This window comes from Cetorhinus maximus, chromosome 15 (genome assembly GCF_964194155.1).
Source record: "Cetorhinus maximus chromosome 15, sCetMax3.hap1.1, whole genome shotgun sequence".
Lineage (NCBI taxonomy): Eukaryota > Metazoa > Chordata > Chondrichthyes > Lamniformes > Cetorhinidae > Cetorhinus > Cetorhinus maximus.
This window is the reverse complement of record NC_135893.1, coordinates 103,804,162-103,822,977: the sequence shown is the minus strand read 5'-3', so window position 1 is coordinate 103,822,977 and position 18,816 is coordinate 103,804,162. Positions and strand designations below refer to the sequence as shown.

The following is an 18,816-nucleotide window of genomic DNA, read 5'->3' as shown; positions in this document are numbered from 1 at the left end:
CTGGACTGTCAGCCAAACAGCCTTTTTTTTAAAACCCCCATTTCAATATTTTTATATGTGGTAAAGAGAAATGTTCAAAGAAAATTTTTTTTTAAATCTTTTTTAATGTCCCAATGGATTTTTCTCCAGGGTTGCACATGGCAATGTCCTGGAGATTGATCTTCAATTCCTGGAGACTCCAGGCCAATCCTGGAGGGTTGGCAACCCTATTTCTTGTAGTCATTAAAAGCAAAGTCTCTCATTGAGTTATCCACTTAAATGGAAGAAATGAATTACTGTGTCAGTTTTAGCACAAAGTGAATCAGCAGTACAGTTTACACTCACCCGATTTCTCTTCTGCATCGATTTGAACGTAAGTCACATACAAAACGGGTTGTCTATAAGCTATCGCTTATTGTGCGCAACAGCCTAAGACCATTTTCACCCCCACAGTCTTAGCAAATGTCTTTAACCAGGCAATTTCCCTACTGATTTCTAACATTCAGAAGCATTCCCTGATATTTGTGTTAAGATGTAGACCCCGGAGAGCAATACATGAAAACCTACTGGGAAACTATTCATCAATGAATTTAAATAGCATTTGGGGAAAATGATGGTGCAGTGGTAACGTCACTGGATGAGCAACCAGAGGCCCAGGCTAATGCTTTGAGTCATGGATTCAAATCTCACCGCGGCAGCTGGTGTAATTTTAATTCAATTAATAAATCTGGCATTATAAAGCTATTCTCAGTAATGGTGACTATGAAACTATCATTGATTGTTGTAAAAACCCATCTGGTTCACTAATGTCCTTTAGGGAAGGAAATTTGTCATCTTTACCTGGTCTGGTCTACATGTGACTCCAGACCCACAGCGATGTGGTTGCCCCTTAACTGCCCTCTGAAGTGGCCTAGCAAGCCACTCAGTTCAAGGGCAACAAATGCTGGCCTTGCCAGCGACACCCACACCCCATGAAAAAAAATTTCAAAAACGATTGCCACTTTTTTCTACTCTTGTTACCTGATATTTTTTCCTCGATGGAATTAGTTGCAATAGTTACTGCCCTATCTGCCTCAAAACTGCTGGGTTAACAGCAATATGCAACTTCTGTCTAAAACGTGAAACTTCCTCAGAACAGTTACGGTATGTGGTACCACAATTAGCGCAGCCAATGTCAGCTTGTTAAGATCAAATTACCTAAAATAATTACATTTTACTTCTTTCAGAGGGAGATCAATTGTTCTAAATACAATTAAGTTCATCATTTGACAATAACGAGTACCACAAGACAAGTGTTGTTTCAATTAAATTTGGATATTAAAGAACAAGATTACAATCAAAACAATCTTGTTTAATTTTGTAACAAATGACTGCAGTTTATTTACTATCAATGACCTTTCCCTGTTAAAATGAAAGGACAGTGTTATCATTTATAGAGAAGGGAAGTCACCCTACAGCGTTGAATTTGATGAATCCAATGACAGAAGGGAAGAACTTGAATTTATATAGCACCTTTCATGACCTCAGGATGTCCCAGAGGGCTTACAACAAATGAAGTACTTATAATATAGTGACTTACAGTGTAGGGCTTGGAGTGGTTATTGCCCACACAGATGTGCCATAAACACCTCTTAATCCTTCATAATAATAGCCAGCTCCATGTTTGATGAGATCTGTCATTGTATTATGAGCTGGAATGCCACCTACTAACTGAAGCGAAATCCATCAACATCTAGAGTACACCCACAGAACAAGTTCCAGACCATTAGACGTGTGATTTTCTGTCATGAGGGATTGGCAGCAACAGTCTGAAATGGGCCATTGTCCCTCTGGAAATGCATTTGCCAATCCTCATTTCATTTGAGTACAAACATGCGATGCAATGACATAAACGGAATTAAAAATCATGTTATTTGTGGAATAAGTCATTGCAGTGAAAATAATGTACAGCTCACCCACTCATTTAATTCATTTCCTTTCATCAGTCTGTAAACAAAAGGTTCAGCAAACAGCTTTCCTGAGAACTGTGCCTCCGGAACACACATTAAAAATAGAACATTTGATTTATTAAAGGTTTGTATTTTTATTTAAAGTTGCTGAGCGGTTTGGTGAGATCATTTTGCCCTGTTGCCTCATCCAAGCACAAACTGCCCTCCCTTCTTTGGCAGCTTTGATATATGTGATGGAGGTCGATTGAATTATAGCTAGAGCTGCATGTAGCTCAGGCACATAAGCATTTTAATAAGGTCAATGCCTGCGCAACTTAATACAGCAAAGTTTTAGGTCAAGCCATTTGTTATCCTTACTCCACTTTGATTCTTTTGCTGTCTAAAATATTTGCCATAATTTAGCCTTAGGTGCGCGCTGGTATATATTTATGTATGGTTGACTGTTTCAGCCACTACCTCCAGTCAATCAGGGAGCCTGTAGCTGGCAATACCCAAAGCATTAGTGACAATAAATATATTTACAATGGAGAGTCAGGTACATCAAGAGGTCACATATGTCAACATCCTCAGGCCGCAGAGGGAAAGGAAATGTACTGAGCTAATTATAATTATTATAATTAAGAACGGATATACATTTTGGACGAAACATTTTTGGGGTGCACTCAGAGCTCCAAAATGGCGTCCGGGCACACGCACAAACTTGCGAGGTGAATCATGCCAGACACCATCTTGTTACAGGCATTAGCGCACGTGCAGTGAACACCCATCGGAAACATGGCAGAGCGGACACTTTGTGACATCAACCAGCAATGCTAATTTGATGCCAGCAGGTGCCATTTGGGAGCTCAATGCTCCAGCTAATGCCCTGGCTTAACCTTGCACAGCTAATCATGAGGCCCCAGCAGCGGGCAGCACCCAACAGCAGCACTAAAGAAAGGGATTATCAGGTTAGTGGTTGGTAGATTCCTTCTGACTGTTGCTACAATTCTACAATCGTCTGGTGCTTTTCATACTCGTTTCGAGTTACAGATGTCCACACGGAGTGGCAGGGTCAGCTGCTGAAGGAGTATTTGCTGACTTCAAGGCTTCTGCGCAAACCAGTTGCTCCCAGATAATAAAAACAGAAAATGCTGGAATAACTCAGCAGGTCCAGCTTCTCTAAAGAGCAGCTCTTTAGTTCTGAAGAAAAGTCATACGGACTTGAAACATTAATTCTGTTTCTCTCTCCACAGACGCTGCCAGACCTGCTGAGTTTTTCCAGCATTTTCCGTTTTTGTTTCAGATTTCCAGCAACTGAACTATTTTGCTTTCATCAGATGCCGACACTACCCTGTATCTTAGAGGACAGATTAGAGGCAAGTTCTGCACGTGGTGAGACATTAGGTACAAGTGACCTGCAGCCAGGTTTGGGGTCGTGGGGGGAGGGCAAGGGTAGTGGAGGTGTCAGCTCAATGGAGGGCAAGGTCACACCTGAGCTGCACAGGACTCAGGTGAGCACTTTGGGCAGTGCATGGACAAATACTGATGGATTTGCACAATGAAATGCATGGGTACATTGGGAAGCCTATCAGCCTACAGTTAATGTCAATGTCGAGCACCAATTTGGCACAGGGCTTTGTGCAGAACTTGGGGTGCGTCCTTTCCAGCAAAGGAGCGGTGGCCAATTCCCATTTGCCCACTTGTGGATCCAACCATGATGCAGCTGGTGTCCCAGCTTCCATTGCAGCACAAGCAGCGACCACGGAGTGCGGTGCGATGCGGGGGCGGGGTGCAGTGTGGGGGGAGGTGCGGGGGCGGGGTGTGGGGGGCAGGGTGGGGGGCGGGGTGGGGTGCGGTGTGGGGGGGCGCGGTGGGGGTGCGGTGCGGGGGGAGGGGCGGGGTGTGGGGGGGCGGGGTGGGGGGCGGGGTGGGGGTGCGGTGTGGGGGGAGGGGCGGGGTGTGGGGGGCGGGGTGGGGGGCGGGGTGGGGGGGCGGGGTGGGGGTGCGGTGTGGGGGGAGGTGTGGGGGTGCGGTGTGCGGTGTGGGGGGCGGGGTGGGGGTGCGGTGCGGGGGCGGGGTGCGGTGTGGGGGGCGGGGTGGGGGTGCGGTGTGGGGGCGGGGTGCGGTGTGGGGGGCGGGGTGGGGTGCGGTGCGGGGGCGGGGTGTGGGGGGCGGGGCGGGGGTGCGGTGTGGGGGGAGGTGCGGGGGCAGGGTGCAGTGTGGGGGCCGGGATGCAGTTGGGTGGAGTGCGTGGATGCTCCTGGCCTCCTCCCCATAACCACAGAGCCAGTGGTGAAGTCACTTTGGAAAACAGGGTTGGTGGTATCCCCGCCTCTCCCAGCCTCTCCTCCACATGAATTCTCACTCAGTATATTATCAGCAACAAACAAAGAGGTCCCATGGCACAGTGAGCACTGCTGCCTCTGAGCCAGTAGGTTCCAGGTTCAAAGTCCAGCTCCAAGATTTGAAGGTGGTCGGGTAAGAAGTGTTTACAACGCAGCCTATCAGGTTATTAAACAGCCAGAGAATCCTTCCAATACTCCACACTGTGCCCAAGAGGAAATGAACGTGAAGACTCACAAAGCAAACAAGCAACAAATACACCTGCACAATGTCATATCCGGCAGGTAACCAATCTGAGGGAGAGAGATTGTCCTTTAGAGAATGGCAAAGGAAGAATGGATGAGACTCCCCCTTGAAGACCACCAGCCTGCAACCCCACTCCTGCTGTGCAGCGTTTTCAATGCTGTCAAATGGATGGAGAACAGAATTCTTATACAGTACGCTTCCCTTTTTAAATTGTATCTAAGTGCAATAGCACTCCAGCTACCCCTCTTAACTGAATATTTTGTATCTCGATGTAGATGTCTGTTTAGACTGTAACTGGACATGCCTAGGGTTACCAACTGTGATTAAATGTATTCCTTGAGTTTTCATCACATGACTTGCCCCCACGCTCCAGCCATTAGTCGGCCAACACATCCATCCCTGTGACGTACGGCCTTCCTACGCCAATTGAAAGCAAAAAGACTCATTACCCAATTGGATGACGCTTGACTGTCAGCCAAACAGCCTTTTGGTTCCTATTTTCAATATTTTTATATCTGGTAAAGAGAAATATTCAAAGAAAATGACCAGAAAAATCAATCTTCTTTGATGTCCCGGTGATTTTTCTCCAGGGTTGCACGTAGCAGTGTCCTGGAGATTGATCTTCAATTCCTGGAGACTCCAGGACAATCCTGGAGGGTTGGCAACCCTAGATGCACCTGTCCAGCTAGCGGTCTAACTCTGTTCCTTAGGCATTATGTGTTGTAGCTGCGCATTCCTGTTCACATGAAGCCTGATAACATCAACCCTCCTCCTCCCCTCCTCCCCCTCCATGCTTCCCAGCTGATTGGGTCAAATGGCTTGTTTCTGTGCTTTAATTCGATGTACTTCTACATAAGATTTGAATTTCTTCCTTGAGGCTTTCACACACATGTTTTATTTTCCCCTCTGATACTAGCGAAGGATTGTTAAGGAGGATTCCCCGAACTGCCACACCTACTGAGAAGCAGTACTCACAGGGACTGTTGAGCAGGAAATCAGATGCCTACAGATTTCCTTTCTGTCCATTTAAATGAAAGAGTGGAAAACCAGGTACTGTTCCTCAGTGGAAGTACCTGATTAAAGATCATCCCGAGTAGCTACGCCTATGGTTTAAGTAACATAGCCAATGGAACTATTTATTTTAATGTCATTAGTGTATAATTATAATTCATTCCCGAAGTGAGCTTTTGGGGCCTGTGTTAGCTTTATTGGAATTGAGTTCATAGAGTGATTACAGCACAGAAGGAGGCCATTCAGCCCATCCAATCCAGCCAGTCCCATTCCCTCACTCTATCTCTGTAGCCTTGAAAGTTTATTTCCTTGAAGTGGCCAACCAATTTCCTTTCAAATCAGTTTTGCTAACTTTGTAGCTTGGCACTGATGGGACAGTGATCGTCTCATTATTACTTCTCATTATTAGTCTCATTATTACTTCCCATTATTACTCTCATTATTACTTCTGTCGCACTTATTCATCTGAATGGAAATGGTAACAACTAGGAGTTTTTAAATATTCATTCATGGGATGTGTGCGTCGCTGGCTAGGCTAGCATTTATTGCCCTCTTTCAAAGTAGCGTCTAGACAACAAGGGAAAAATAAAATCGTATTGACAATAATATATCAAAAAATGAATAAAGCACATGGCTCATACAAGGTTTTTATTCAACCTCATTGGAAGGCCTGTTACTTTTACTGTGACATCGCTGCATCAACATTGGTGTCCTTCCAATTTATTTTTATTCTTTTTTTAGACATGAATTTACTTTTTACATAAACAGCTCAACATTTCCACTACTGCACATTGATTAAAGCATTTGAATCACTGAAGTGGAAAGTTTTAATAGATCTCTGGAAATCTGCAGAACCATTTTGTTAAATGTAGGTTTCCCACGTCACATTCTCCAATACATTAATGTATCCATTTTCCATGAATTATTGCAGCACCACAAATACATGAGTTTCTTATACAACATGACCTTTTTCGAAAGCAAATATTACATTTTGAAATGACCTTCCTCAAGGTTCCAAAGTGATAGCCACCTGGAAGGCAACTACTGTCAAAATCTATTACAGTCCCCTAATATTACTGCTTATTTAACTGTTTCTCCACAGATACTGCCAGACCTGCTGAGTATTTGCAGCATTTTCAGTTTTTAGTACCACAGGCTTTGATCACAAGGTAGCAATATCTTTCCAGATGAGGAAGATCATTTAGTCCATCAAAATTCATTCATCCAGAGAGAGTCTAACATTCATCCATCATATTATTCATTGATTCTTAAATAATTCCAAGGTTTCTGCCTTCGTTACACTATCCAGAATCTTCCTGCACATGTTGATCCCTCTGTCTGTGAATAATTTTTCCCTGAAATCCCTCCTACGATTCCCTTTTACAGGTTTCCTTTGTTCAACTGCCAGTTTAATTTAAGATAGCTCACCAATCTGTTTGTCACAGAGGCATCTGTCCACGACAATATTGTTAGAAGTAACCACCGCGCAGTCGTCGTGGAGACCAAGTCCCGTCTTCACACTGAGGATAACCTCCATCATGTGTACCATCCACAAGATGCACCACGGTAACTCAGCAACCCGATCCTTGGACAGCACTTTTCAAATCGCTATTTTTGCCCGCTAGAAGGACAAGGGCAGCAGATAGATGGGAACACCACCACCTGGAAGTTCGCTCCAAGTCACTCACCATCCTGACTTGGAAATATATCTCCGTTCCTTCACTGTCACTGGGTCAAAATCCTGGAACTCCCTCCCTAACAGCACTGTGGGTGTACCTACACCACATGGACTGCAGCGGCTCAAGAAGACAGCTCACCACCACCTTCTCAAGGGCAATTAGGGATGGGCATTAAATGCTGGCCTAGCCAGCGATGCCCACATCTCATGAAAGAATAACTGAAAAAAAAATTCCAGGTTAACTTTCTTTGTAGCCTTAACAATCTTATATATCTCTATAAGATCATCTCTGAGTCACTTCTTTTCAAAGCTGAGAAGCCAAAGTCCATCCAGTCTCTCCTCATAACTCAGGCTGCGGAAACCAGAGTTCAGCCTTGTGGCTTTTTTCTGGATTGCCTCCAGCACTTGAACATTGCTCTTGTTTCTTGGTGACCAGAACTGGATGCGGTATCCATGGTGCAGTCTGACTACAGCATTATGAAGTTTGGTCAGTACCTCCTCTGACTCATATTTTACAGTGTTGACTATGTAGTTCAACCCCAATCAGCTTTGTTGATTGTTGCTGTATGTTGGTTGGACTTTTAGCATCGAGTTTACTAAGACTCCCGAGTCTCTTTCAATTTCAGCCAGTTCGACACCATCACCATTCATGGAGCAAGTGTGACATCTACTTTTTCGTCATATTGTGGAGCACATCATACTTAATTTACACTAAATTTCACCTCCTATTGTACTGCCCACTTGCACATGTGTCTAAATCCTTCTGTAATTTCTGAGCTGGCTCTTCCAACTCCACTACCCCTCTAGTTTGATATCAATGTCAAATTGACTACTTGGCATGATTGCTCCCAGCACTCCTGAATGAGCCCACTTAATCCTCCCCCCACAGTTTGACATAACTCTTCTCACAAGTATGCATTATTTTCTACCCTCCTTCAGTTTGGTACCCATTCCCATGACCCTGAATACCCACAGCTTTGAGCTCAATGAATAGCCTCTCGTCTGGAACTTTGCCAAAAGTCTTTTGGAAGTTGAGGCCAACCATGTCATTGGGATTACCACACTCCACTTGGGCTCTCAATCTGTCCGAGAAGTCAAAGACCAAATCAAGATGAGCATTGCCTTTCATCACTTCCTGGACACCGTGAGTGAAGATGTAATCACATACTAGATGACTAATCAACATGGGTTTCCCCATTATATACAATTGATTGAAGACTTCCAGCAAAATAGCTTTACCATTCTCTTTCAATCTCTTAATAAAGTAAATCACCCCATCATTAATGCTGACCTGGTGCTCCACAGATTAGTCCTAGTTAAGGCTGGATTTTATAGTTTTAATGAATATCTGACCAAAGACATTTGTTATAGTTTTTGATTTTGCACAGGATCCATTTCTCAATTTGTGTTCTGTCTTTTCTAAAACGCTCTATATCCATCAGATTCATTTCCATGCTCTGGATGTAGCCATTTCTGTAAATCCCACTACATTGTGGTTGTTGGCAGCTTCAACAGCCTTTTCTTTATTCATTCACGGGATGTGGGCATCACTGGCTGTGCCAGCATTTATTGCCCATCCCTCATTGCCCTTGAGAAGGCGGTGGTGAGCTGTCTTCTCGAACCGCTGCAGTCCATGTGGTGTAGGTACACCCACAGCACTGTTAAGAATGGAGTTCCAGGATTTTGACCCAGCGACAATGAAGGAATGGCGGTTATAGTTCCAAGTCAGGATGGTGATTGGCTTGGAGGGGAACTTCCAAGTGGTGGTGTTCCCATGTATCAGCTGCCCTTGTCCTTCTAGATGGTAGTGGTCGTAGATTTGGAAGGTGTTGTCTAAGGAGCCTTGGTGAGTTTCTGCAGTGCATCTTGTAGATGGTACACACTGCTGCTACTGTGCGTTGGTGGTGGAGGGAGTGAATGTTTGTGAATGGGGTACCAATCAAGTGGGCTGCTTTGTCCTGGACAGTGTCAAGCTTCTTGAGTGTTGTGGGAGCTGCACTCATCCAGGCAAGTGGGGAATATTCCATCACACTCCTGACTTGTGATGGTGGACAGGCTTTGGGGGTCAGGAGTGAGTTACTCACCACAGGATTCCTCGCCTCTGACATGCTCTTGTGGTCACAGTATTTATATGGCTGGTTCAATTTCTGGTCAATGCTAACTCCCACGATGTTGCTGCCTCTAGTTCTAATGTTCACATATATACATCTTATTTATAGATTTGCCTCCTCACATGTGCCTCAGTGCCTGCTTGCTCCTGGGAGATGGTTTGAACCCTAATGCAGCTGTTGGGAAACTGACAGGATTGGCTGCAATGTTGGCTTTAAACTTTCGCCATTGTGCTCTCCACTGAAATTGACGGCCAGTAACATTGGGCAGTGTGTAAAAATAGCGTTGTACAGTACTGTGCTCAATCCTGCCTGGGAAGTTAGATTAATGTTACCCCCACCCCCCCACTAATCTATTGTTCATGTGTATCTCCCTGGGTGAGAATTATTTTGTAATCATTTCTACAGTGAAAATGTGTTCTCCACTCTCCTGTATGGTTGTGAAACTTGGAACCTGCCAAGAAAGGAAACTGGGTATCTTTGATACCAGATGCCTTGGAAGGATTCTAGGCATACACTGGAGGGATGTTATACCCAACACTAAAGTAAGAAAACGCTCAGAACATCCTCCACATTCATCCATCACCTACAAAAGATGGCTCAGCTGGCTTGACCATGTCACCCGACTTTTACCATCGTGGCCCTGCCCACCAGGTCAAGCAGTTGGCTCCTACAGGGCACTGAAGAAGACAGCAACCCAAGCTGAACTGGTGCCAGACTGTCAGTAGAGATCTCCAGCTGGTCAACAAATGCTGGAGTGACGTGAGAACATTGACCATGGATAGGAGAGAATGGAGAGCTTTGTCTGCCTCATGTATCTCTAGACACAGAAGCTGAGTCTTAAGGAAGTTAAGTTGCTGTACAAAAGCTTGTGCCAGCCTGTGTGTTCAGTTGGCAAAGATATGTCTGAAATCACTTGCTGGCTTACAATGGGACTTCAGTTATCCTCACCCCATCATTCGCAATGTTTATTATCCACGGGAATCTTCATGGAGAATGGGAGGCCAGTTGGAGTTGTGGCTTCCATCTCAGGATTGCTGACAGCGAGATCAACTGGTTCTCAAGAGCTTATTAAGTCAGCTCCCAGCTTTTCCCCCTGCTCCATCCACCCGCCATACAATTCCCTCCCACTCCAGCTGTCACTCTGCTGAAGACCCACTTTAGCCAGTCAGCCTGAAGTGAATGCCACAAGGAAGACATGTTCAGCTTGACCAGTCACATCAGTGGCCTCAACCGCGCCGATCTTGGCAGCGGCTCTGACTTGCAAACCAATGCAATCTGTTTAAATATGCTCCCCGTGTTGGGTGAGGATTGATGTTAAAGTTGGCAATGTCTTTAACATCAGCATTGGGGGTGGGGAATGCTGTGGAAACAGTTCTAGTTGCAGCAGGTGATGTGACAGCTGGAGCGAGCGAGGGCGTGTGTCTGGGGGAGGGTGTGAGCCAGGAGATGAGCTGACTGTTGGCTGCAGCACCATCTAGTCTCGTTGGCAGGAGTAATGGAACTCGATGTTGGGAAGAGGCAGAGATATCAGCAGCTTCCAGTACTTGGACTTCTTTTCCTTCCTTTCCCTTTTGGCTTTTCCCAAGTTACATGGGGTCACCAAAATGCTGGCTGATAATCCTCAAATCAACCGTTTTTTTTGGATCAGGCGGGCGGTTTTATAGTGGCTGCTTCCTGCCACTAACCCTCCCCATTTACCTGGGGACCAGCTCCAGTGCACGCTCGCTCGTCTGCACCAGTGGTTGGAACTTACAGTAATCTGACGACTTTCAATTATCTGTCTGGGATGTCCTCCAATACTGCGGTTAATCAAAACACCTGTCGATTTCATTAAGTTAGAAAGTATTCCAGCAATTGCGAAAATGCTCACATCCATGTGAAACAATAAAATATCGGTAGGATCCTTGGGCTCTGTTTCGCCTGCAGAGGCAGCTGCTGAGTTGAGTGGAGTCTAAGGGAAGGGTACAGAAAATGGACACTATCTGAGTGGGTAAACAGCACTGCTCTAAGCAGGCAGCAGCATACACCGAAATTACAGGCCTGATTTTAATCTCCCTCGTACCTGACAGAAACAATGTAGGCATGGAATTATGATTGTGAGGGGACGGGGGTGAACATCTGCGTCATGTTCCCATGCCCACCCCATCTTAATTTGCCGGAATTCAGGAATGGGAAGGCTGCCTGTCTTCAGTGAGGTCAGTCTAATTTAAATAGAAAAGTCTCATCCCAATGATACCAATGCAGGGCAGGTGTCGGCAGGTTGCTGGCTGTTTGGGCCCTAGTTTACTGACCAGATTACTGCTCCAAATTAAAATCAGACCTCACATTTCTATATAGCTCGAAACACAAACGCAGTTTCTGTCATGTGAGATTCAAGCACATGAACTGCAAGAAGATTATAAAACAGGGATTCTATATTCCACTAGCATCAAATGTGTATAAACATTAAGGGAAGAGCTTAGCTCAGAGAAACAAACTATTTACAATGGACACTCACGGCCCATGCTCCAGATCCACCAGGATATCGTCAAGACTTTAACTCCTGATCTCCAATCCGCCAGGGAGCAGAGTTCAATTGGTGAAGCTCCTACTGCTCATTTCCCATGACCACGTGACCCAGATGACCTTGTCTTCCAGACATGAAGGGGATCGTCCGGTCCTCGTGGCCTCTTGAACTCAGGGGTGCTGTCCAGGCAATCCACCTGGTTCTCCAACAGCTGGAACGTTTGAGGACTCTGGGTCTATACTTGATGGATTTTAGAAGGATGAGGGGGGGATCTGATTGAAACTTACAGAATACTGAAAGGCCTGGATAGAGTGGACGTGGGGAAGATGTTTCCATTAGTAGGAGAGACTAGGACCCGAGGGCACAGCCTCAGAGTAAAGGGAAGACCTTTTAGAACAGAGATGAGGAGAAACTTCTTTAGCCAGAGAGTGGTGAATCTATGGAATTCATTGCCACAGAAGGCTGTGGAGGCCAGGTCATTGAGTGTATTTAAGACCGAGATAGATAGGTTCTTGATTGGTGAGGGGATCAAAGGTTACGGGGAGAAGGCGGGAGAATGGAGTTGAGAAACTTATCATCCATGATTGAATGGCGGAGCAGACTCGATGGGCCGATTGGCCTAATTTCTGCTCCTATGTCTTATGGTCTTATGGTCTAGCTGTAAGCCTGCTTTACTTCCACTTCCTGGTTCTCTAATCACTGTCAGAAGCTTTGGGCTGCCCCGTTCATTGTTAACAGGACCCAAGCCGGTTGCTGAAGTCAAAACCAAGACACAGAGCTTTTCTTTATCAAGACTTTGTTCAGTCTTATAGATCTCCTCACACACGCCCAGTGTCCTGCTGTCCACGATTTATATGTGTTCATAGTACTTCATTAAATAATGTTCTTCACCCGTGTATCTTAACAATATAATTAACATCAACAGCCATGGCCTTGGTTCCTCCATGCCGCAACTCGCCACCCCCAGACTTCAGCTCCAACTCTTTGCTGCTGCTCTAGCTCTCTCTCTCCCTCCCTCGCAGCCGTAGACTCCACTCCCCTCCCCTTTCTTCAGCCCACTATCTGGACTCAGGCTCTGCCTGCCGAGGACCTCACCTCTTTTCCCAGGGCGGACCGACTCCCCTACTTGCCATCCTCCCTCTGCTGGCAGGGACCCGGTGCCCCGCAGGGACTGTGCCGAAGTGGGAAGGGCCCGGCATCCAGCCCTGCACCGAAGTCAGAAGCCGGGACACCGAGGTCCTGCTCACCTCCCCCGCTACAATGCAAACCATATGGCCAGGCAATAAACACAGTTTATTCCAAAAGCCCACAAAAAGGCAAGTCAGCAATTTCATGAAATTAATAGAAATGCTGGTCTTTTTTTTTAAAAAAAAGAAAATAAAACAGCAATACTACTGGGAACATCCCATCAACTGGTGCAACTTGTACATCAGAACCTAATGGACTTTGCTTCGGACAGAGTTGAATTTTTCCTTCAAACTTTTGAGGGGGTGAAGATTTGCATTGGCCCATTTCTATAATGCTGGGTGTGCATAAATCCCTCCGACTAATACAATCCAAAGTTCAACATGTAAGCCGCAGTGATAGAGAGAGGAAAGTATTGGTGTAGCTGCCATAGCCGCACCATAACAGCGCACCCTGTTCTTCTACCGAGAGATATGCAGCTGTTGACAAGTTAAATTAGGCATTTAATTAAAGGTAAATATAAGCATTTATAAGTCTTCGTCTTTGAAAGAAAAACAATCGAACCTCTTCCACTTGCTTTAAAACATCAGGAGTTATTTCCTCTGGGCATATGCTGGTGCCATCACCTCTAAGATAATGGGCTTTTGAGGGTATTTTAGGGATCAGGCCAGCTCAGAGTAAAATGACCCTATGCCTTTCTCTTGGTGCCACTTTATGCAGAAACACACTGCCCTGTTTCCTGCTGACTGCAGGTGTGGGTGCATCGCAAACAACTCAATGTTTGGCAAAATTTCACTTTATTTTTTTATTCAAGTAGGGGAAAAAGAACAGGTGAGGCTCAGAGCGATCTCAGTTTTACCTAATCGTCTCTGCAGCAATGTGAAACTTATTGTCATTTGTTAGTACAGCGCTTGAGTATTGCTGAAAAAAAGAGACATGTTGAAGCTTTTTGTCTTGCACTCATCAGGACACCGCAAGAATACCAATATAAGGGAAAAACAACAATTTATACTGCATGTGAAGAGAGTGCTGATTGGTTGGCAAGTGGATTCTGATTGGTGGAGGCATTGCCATGGAGAATACACCAGTGATGGTGACTGACAGTTATCTGTCAAGCATTGTTTGAAATTTAAACCAGGCAGCTTGGCCCTAATTGGTCAAGGCATTGCCCTAAGGAATGAGATAGCGAATGGCTGTCACTTATTTTGTTTAGCTGAAACAGGCACATGTTCTTTGCAGCCATTTATGTGAGTAGAAGGTACAGGGAATGGACCTCACTCCTACCAAAGCCCACAAAGGACAATATTCTTCTCAATTGTATTTTGAAACCTGCTGCTTAAATACTGTAACGTATTAATTTCCATTTATGCCAAAATAAAATCATATCTTACCAATATGGAGTCAGCTTTAAACCACTGAACGTAGAGTCCACAGGGACGTCAAATATTTTTTTACACACCTCACATGTCAGCTGTGAGGAAAGATTGGATAGGCTGGGGATTGAACTGAGGAGGCTGAGAGGTGACCTGTTTGAGGGGTGCAAGATTAGGAGGGGCCTAGATAGAGTAGACAGGGATGCCCTGTTTACCCTAGCGGAGGGGTCAATTATCAGGGGGCATAGATTTAAGGTGATTGGTAAAAGGATTAGAGGGGACATGAGGAAAAACTTCTTCACCCAGAGGGTGGTGGGTGTTTGGAATTCACTGCCTGGTTTGGTGATGGAGGCAAAAACCCTCAACTCATTTAAAAGGCACCTGGATCTGCACCTGAAATGCTGTAACCTGCAAGGCTATGGACCTGGTGCTGGAAGGTGGGATTAGAATGGGCAGATAGTTTTTTATTTTTTGGCCGGCACAGACACAATGGGCTGAATGGCCTCATTCTGTGCTGTAATTTTTCTATGGTTCTATCGTTTTATGTCACTGCAGCAACAGTTTGCGCAGTGCCTCACTGGACATGGGTGTCATATTCCCGGGGGACAGATAATAATTTCCTCAACTAAGTTTTCCTCCAATGGTGTTAGAAGTGTTAGCTTGATGTACATTGCTACTGCATTTGGTAATAGTATACTGCAGTTTGAGCACAAGTGGCTGGCCTGTCAACAACTCAGAATACACATGGGAATCCAGGAGCTGGAGGGAAATTTGTTACAGCTACTCTTGACTCACTATTCCAAGTTTTAAATTCTTTATAATTGTACAGCACTTAAAGGAAAACGAAAACCAGCTATAATGCAAACCAAAGTACTGAAGGAAATACTATTGGACATTCAAAGTATGGCATTACCTGGAATTGATACTAATTTCTGGAGCTCCTGTTTTAGATCCATTATATCTTTACAGAGTTGAATGTCATCCATCCTGCAATTCAACATTACAGAAGTGGTATTAGTCATTTACAGGTAAATCAAAGCGAAATTCAGTGTGTCGAGAAAAATATTTTAGTAGTTGCTCGGTAGTGCAGAACTTGAGCATTGCTGAGAAAAGGGACAGACTGTCGAAGCTTTTTGTCTTGCACTCATCAGGACAGACACAAGAATGCCAAATTTCAAAGGAAGCAACAATTTCTCGTGTAGTATAAATTGTTGCTCCCTTTGAAATTTGGCATTCTTGCATCTGTCCTGATGACTGTAAGACAAAAAAGCTTCAACAGTATGTTTTTTTTTCCCCCAGGAAAAATACTTTAATGTACTTTTCCTTGTTTCAATTTTTTTAGGCTTTTTTATTGCCATGCAGGGAGCATAAATGAACAGTTTAACAAAGACTGACATATCATTTATATACAGGAATCTAAGAAGAGCTAAATGAAAGGGCGGTAACACCTATTGCCAGCTGTAGCTCACTGTTAGCATACCCGCCTCAGAAAGGTTCAAGTCTCATTCCTCAGACTCGAGCACAAACAAAGGCCGACACCTCAGTGCAGTACTGAGGGAATGCTGCACTGTCTAAGGCGCTATCCTTCAGGTGAGACTCTAAACCGAGGCCCCCTTTGCCCTCTTAGAGGGATGCAAAAGATCACATGGCACTCTTCTGATGAAGAGCTAATAAGATCTCCCGATGTCCTGGGCAACATTTATTGCTTAAGCAACACCAATAAAAGAGATTATCTTATTATTAATCATATTAATGTTTTTGGCACTTTGCAGTGTACAAATTGGCTGCTGCATTTCCTACATTGTAATAGTGACACCATTTCAAAAGTACTTTATTGACTGTAATGCACTTGGAGGATTTCCTGCTGTTGCAAATGGCGCTCTACAAATGCAGCATCTTTCTTAACCTAGAATACAAAGTCTGCATGAAATGTCAGTTAATATTAAAATCATTTAAAATTCATTTTAGATTTCTAAATGTGTTTCTGATGCGCGTACACAGACTTCTCTTTAACCGTCTAATTAACTGGTTAAATGCAACCTCAGTCATAATCCCGTCATGCGTGACTGACGATTTAAACCTCCACCCCCTCAGTTCAGATGTCTTTATTAGCTCCATGCTCGTCAGCTCCTAAAGCAATGGAAATGTTTACGTATTTTAATACAATCATTTTGTCTCACATGAGAAATGATTTTGCCCTCTAGGGTTTGTCCTCAGCTGAAATGGCTAACAATATCGCTCCAGCTTGATGATCGAAGAGTGTGCTCACGTCTTTTCAATACCGTAATTGGTTAGAGAGCAAGCTTTTGTCCTGCCTCGAAGGGAATGTCCTCTGAGCTGTTCCCCTTCTATCACCAGGAGAGTTGCAGAAATCCCTTAAACGTCCAGCCTAACTGGTTTGTTACAAATTCACAACAAGCATCACTACCACTGAGCACCTGAGACTCTGTCTCAGTCACCAGGCAGGAGAACAGCAGACCTGTCCTATTAATTAGGTTAGGTATTTCCAAAGCTATTGCTAAGCACGTTGCTCAGGAGGTGAGGTACCCACGGCTCTGAGTGACTGCAGCCTTCAGCTCCACTCCTTTAGCGGTGATGACACAATCGCCCCAGTTCTTTAATGTGTTATTCACGCATCATTTCAATCAGTTATGATGCATTCAACTCAATTTTATTCTTATGAAGGTTACAGAAATACATCATTAGCTCCCCAGATAGCTTCATTGGTGATGGGACCCCGCAGTGTAGCACAAAGTCATAGAGGCTGGAAGGTCCCAGATTCAATCAAGCACTGGCTGACCTGAATTGAGGTACTACAATTGGCCTGCTTGGAGGAAGGATGTACAACATAGCTGAATAGCATGAGGACTTATAAGAGAATAAATTGCTCACCTCTGAAGCAGGGTCTGAACTTCCAAAGAGAATATTAACTTGACATTGCTGTCAATTATATGAGCATGACTCACTGTCAGTTATGCACTCATGATCATCAGTCACTGCAACGTGGAATTTTATTCCTACACTGACAGGTAAGGGATGTCAAGATGGATGCTTTCAGATCCAGACTCAGTGCTTGTGCGACCAGTGGGTGCCCAGAGTAAGAGGCCTGAGGTTTATGACTATACTTGACACCAGTGCTGATCGTAACACTGTACGCAGTTCGCCTGAGTGAAGACTTCAATGCAAGTCAAATGTTGATAGCGGGGGAATCAGCAATGCTATTGAATTTCAAGGGGCGATGTTGGATTCTCTCTTGTTGGACATGATCATTGCCTGGCACATGTGCGACATGAATGTTACTTGCCACTTGTCAGCCTAAACCTGGATATTGTCTAGGTCTTGCTGCATTTGGACATGGACTGATGTAGCACATGTTAGTGTGCTACACAATGCAATGCAATGGTAATGGTAATGTGGTAATGGACTTATTAATTCCTTAAATGACTGCAGTAGAAATTCAAAGAGAGGGTATTACCAAAATTCCTAAACAGAAAGTGACTATTACTTTCCACGAGGAGCATTTCACATTTGATTTTGATGGTATTTGGTAAGTCATGTTGGTGTTAAAATGTTAGCAGAGAAGCAAAATTCCTTCATTAAAATGAACCTTGGCTGCAGGTGCTGTATTCTAAAGCTTGTAGATGTGTAAATTGGCTTCTATGGCAACTTATTGTACCAGCTCCTGTTGCAAGTACATATCTGGATATTGGGGAAGGATAGAGTGAAGTTTGGCTATGATTTTTTTTATATTTGTTCAAGGGATGTGGGCATCGCTGGCTAAGCCAGCATTTATTACCTATCACTAATTGCCCTTGTTTAGAGAGCATTTTAAGAGTTAATCACATTGTTGTGGGCCTGGAGTCACATGTAGGCCAGACCAGGTAAGTATGGCAGATTTCCTTCCTTAAAGGGCATTAGTGAACCAGATGGGTTTTTATGACAATCAGCACTGAACATTCCATGGTCATCACCAGACTTTTAATTCCTGATTTTTTTATTGAATTCAAATTCCACCATCTGCTGTGGCCGGATTCAAACCCATGTCCCCAGAGCATTACCCTGGGCCTCTGGATTGCTAGTCTAGTGACCATACCACTCCACCACCACCTCCCCTTTGGATGCTCCTTTGGATGTAGCAAGCTGATGCTCCCTGGGTCGATTCACCTGTAAATAGTGGCTACAGGTACTTGCATGAAGTACGGGACAGTGACCATCACTTGTGGAATCAAAAATCAGTGCCTTCAACAACAACAACTTGCATTTATGTAGTGTCTTTAACATAATAATATGTCCCAAGGCGCTTCACAGGAGCATGTCGTGTGATGTGCCTGCATGCCACTGTAATGTAAAGATGCTCAGCAGAACAAGGGTTAATGTGGGACTGGAGAATAGCACCACCCACAGTATGATGTATAGAGTCACATGGTAATAGAGTGAGAGAACAGTTTAGAGAGAA

The 18,816-nt window shown here is 44.5% G+C and overlaps 1 protein-coding gene across 1 annotated transcript in view; it reads right to left on the bottom strand.

Moving 5' to 3' along the window:
• Nucleotides 1–18,816, bottom strand: part of LOC144691075 (bMERB domain-containing protein 1-like) — a 121,969-nt gene that overhangs the window by 19,225 nt on the left and 83,928 nt on the right. The window contains exon 3 of the mRNA XM_078559128.1: nt 15,274–15,347. Within this exon, the coding sequence (XP_078415254.1) occupies nt 15,274–15,347 (74 nt within the window). The remainder of the gene's footprint in view (nt 1–15,273; nt 15,348–18,816) is intronic.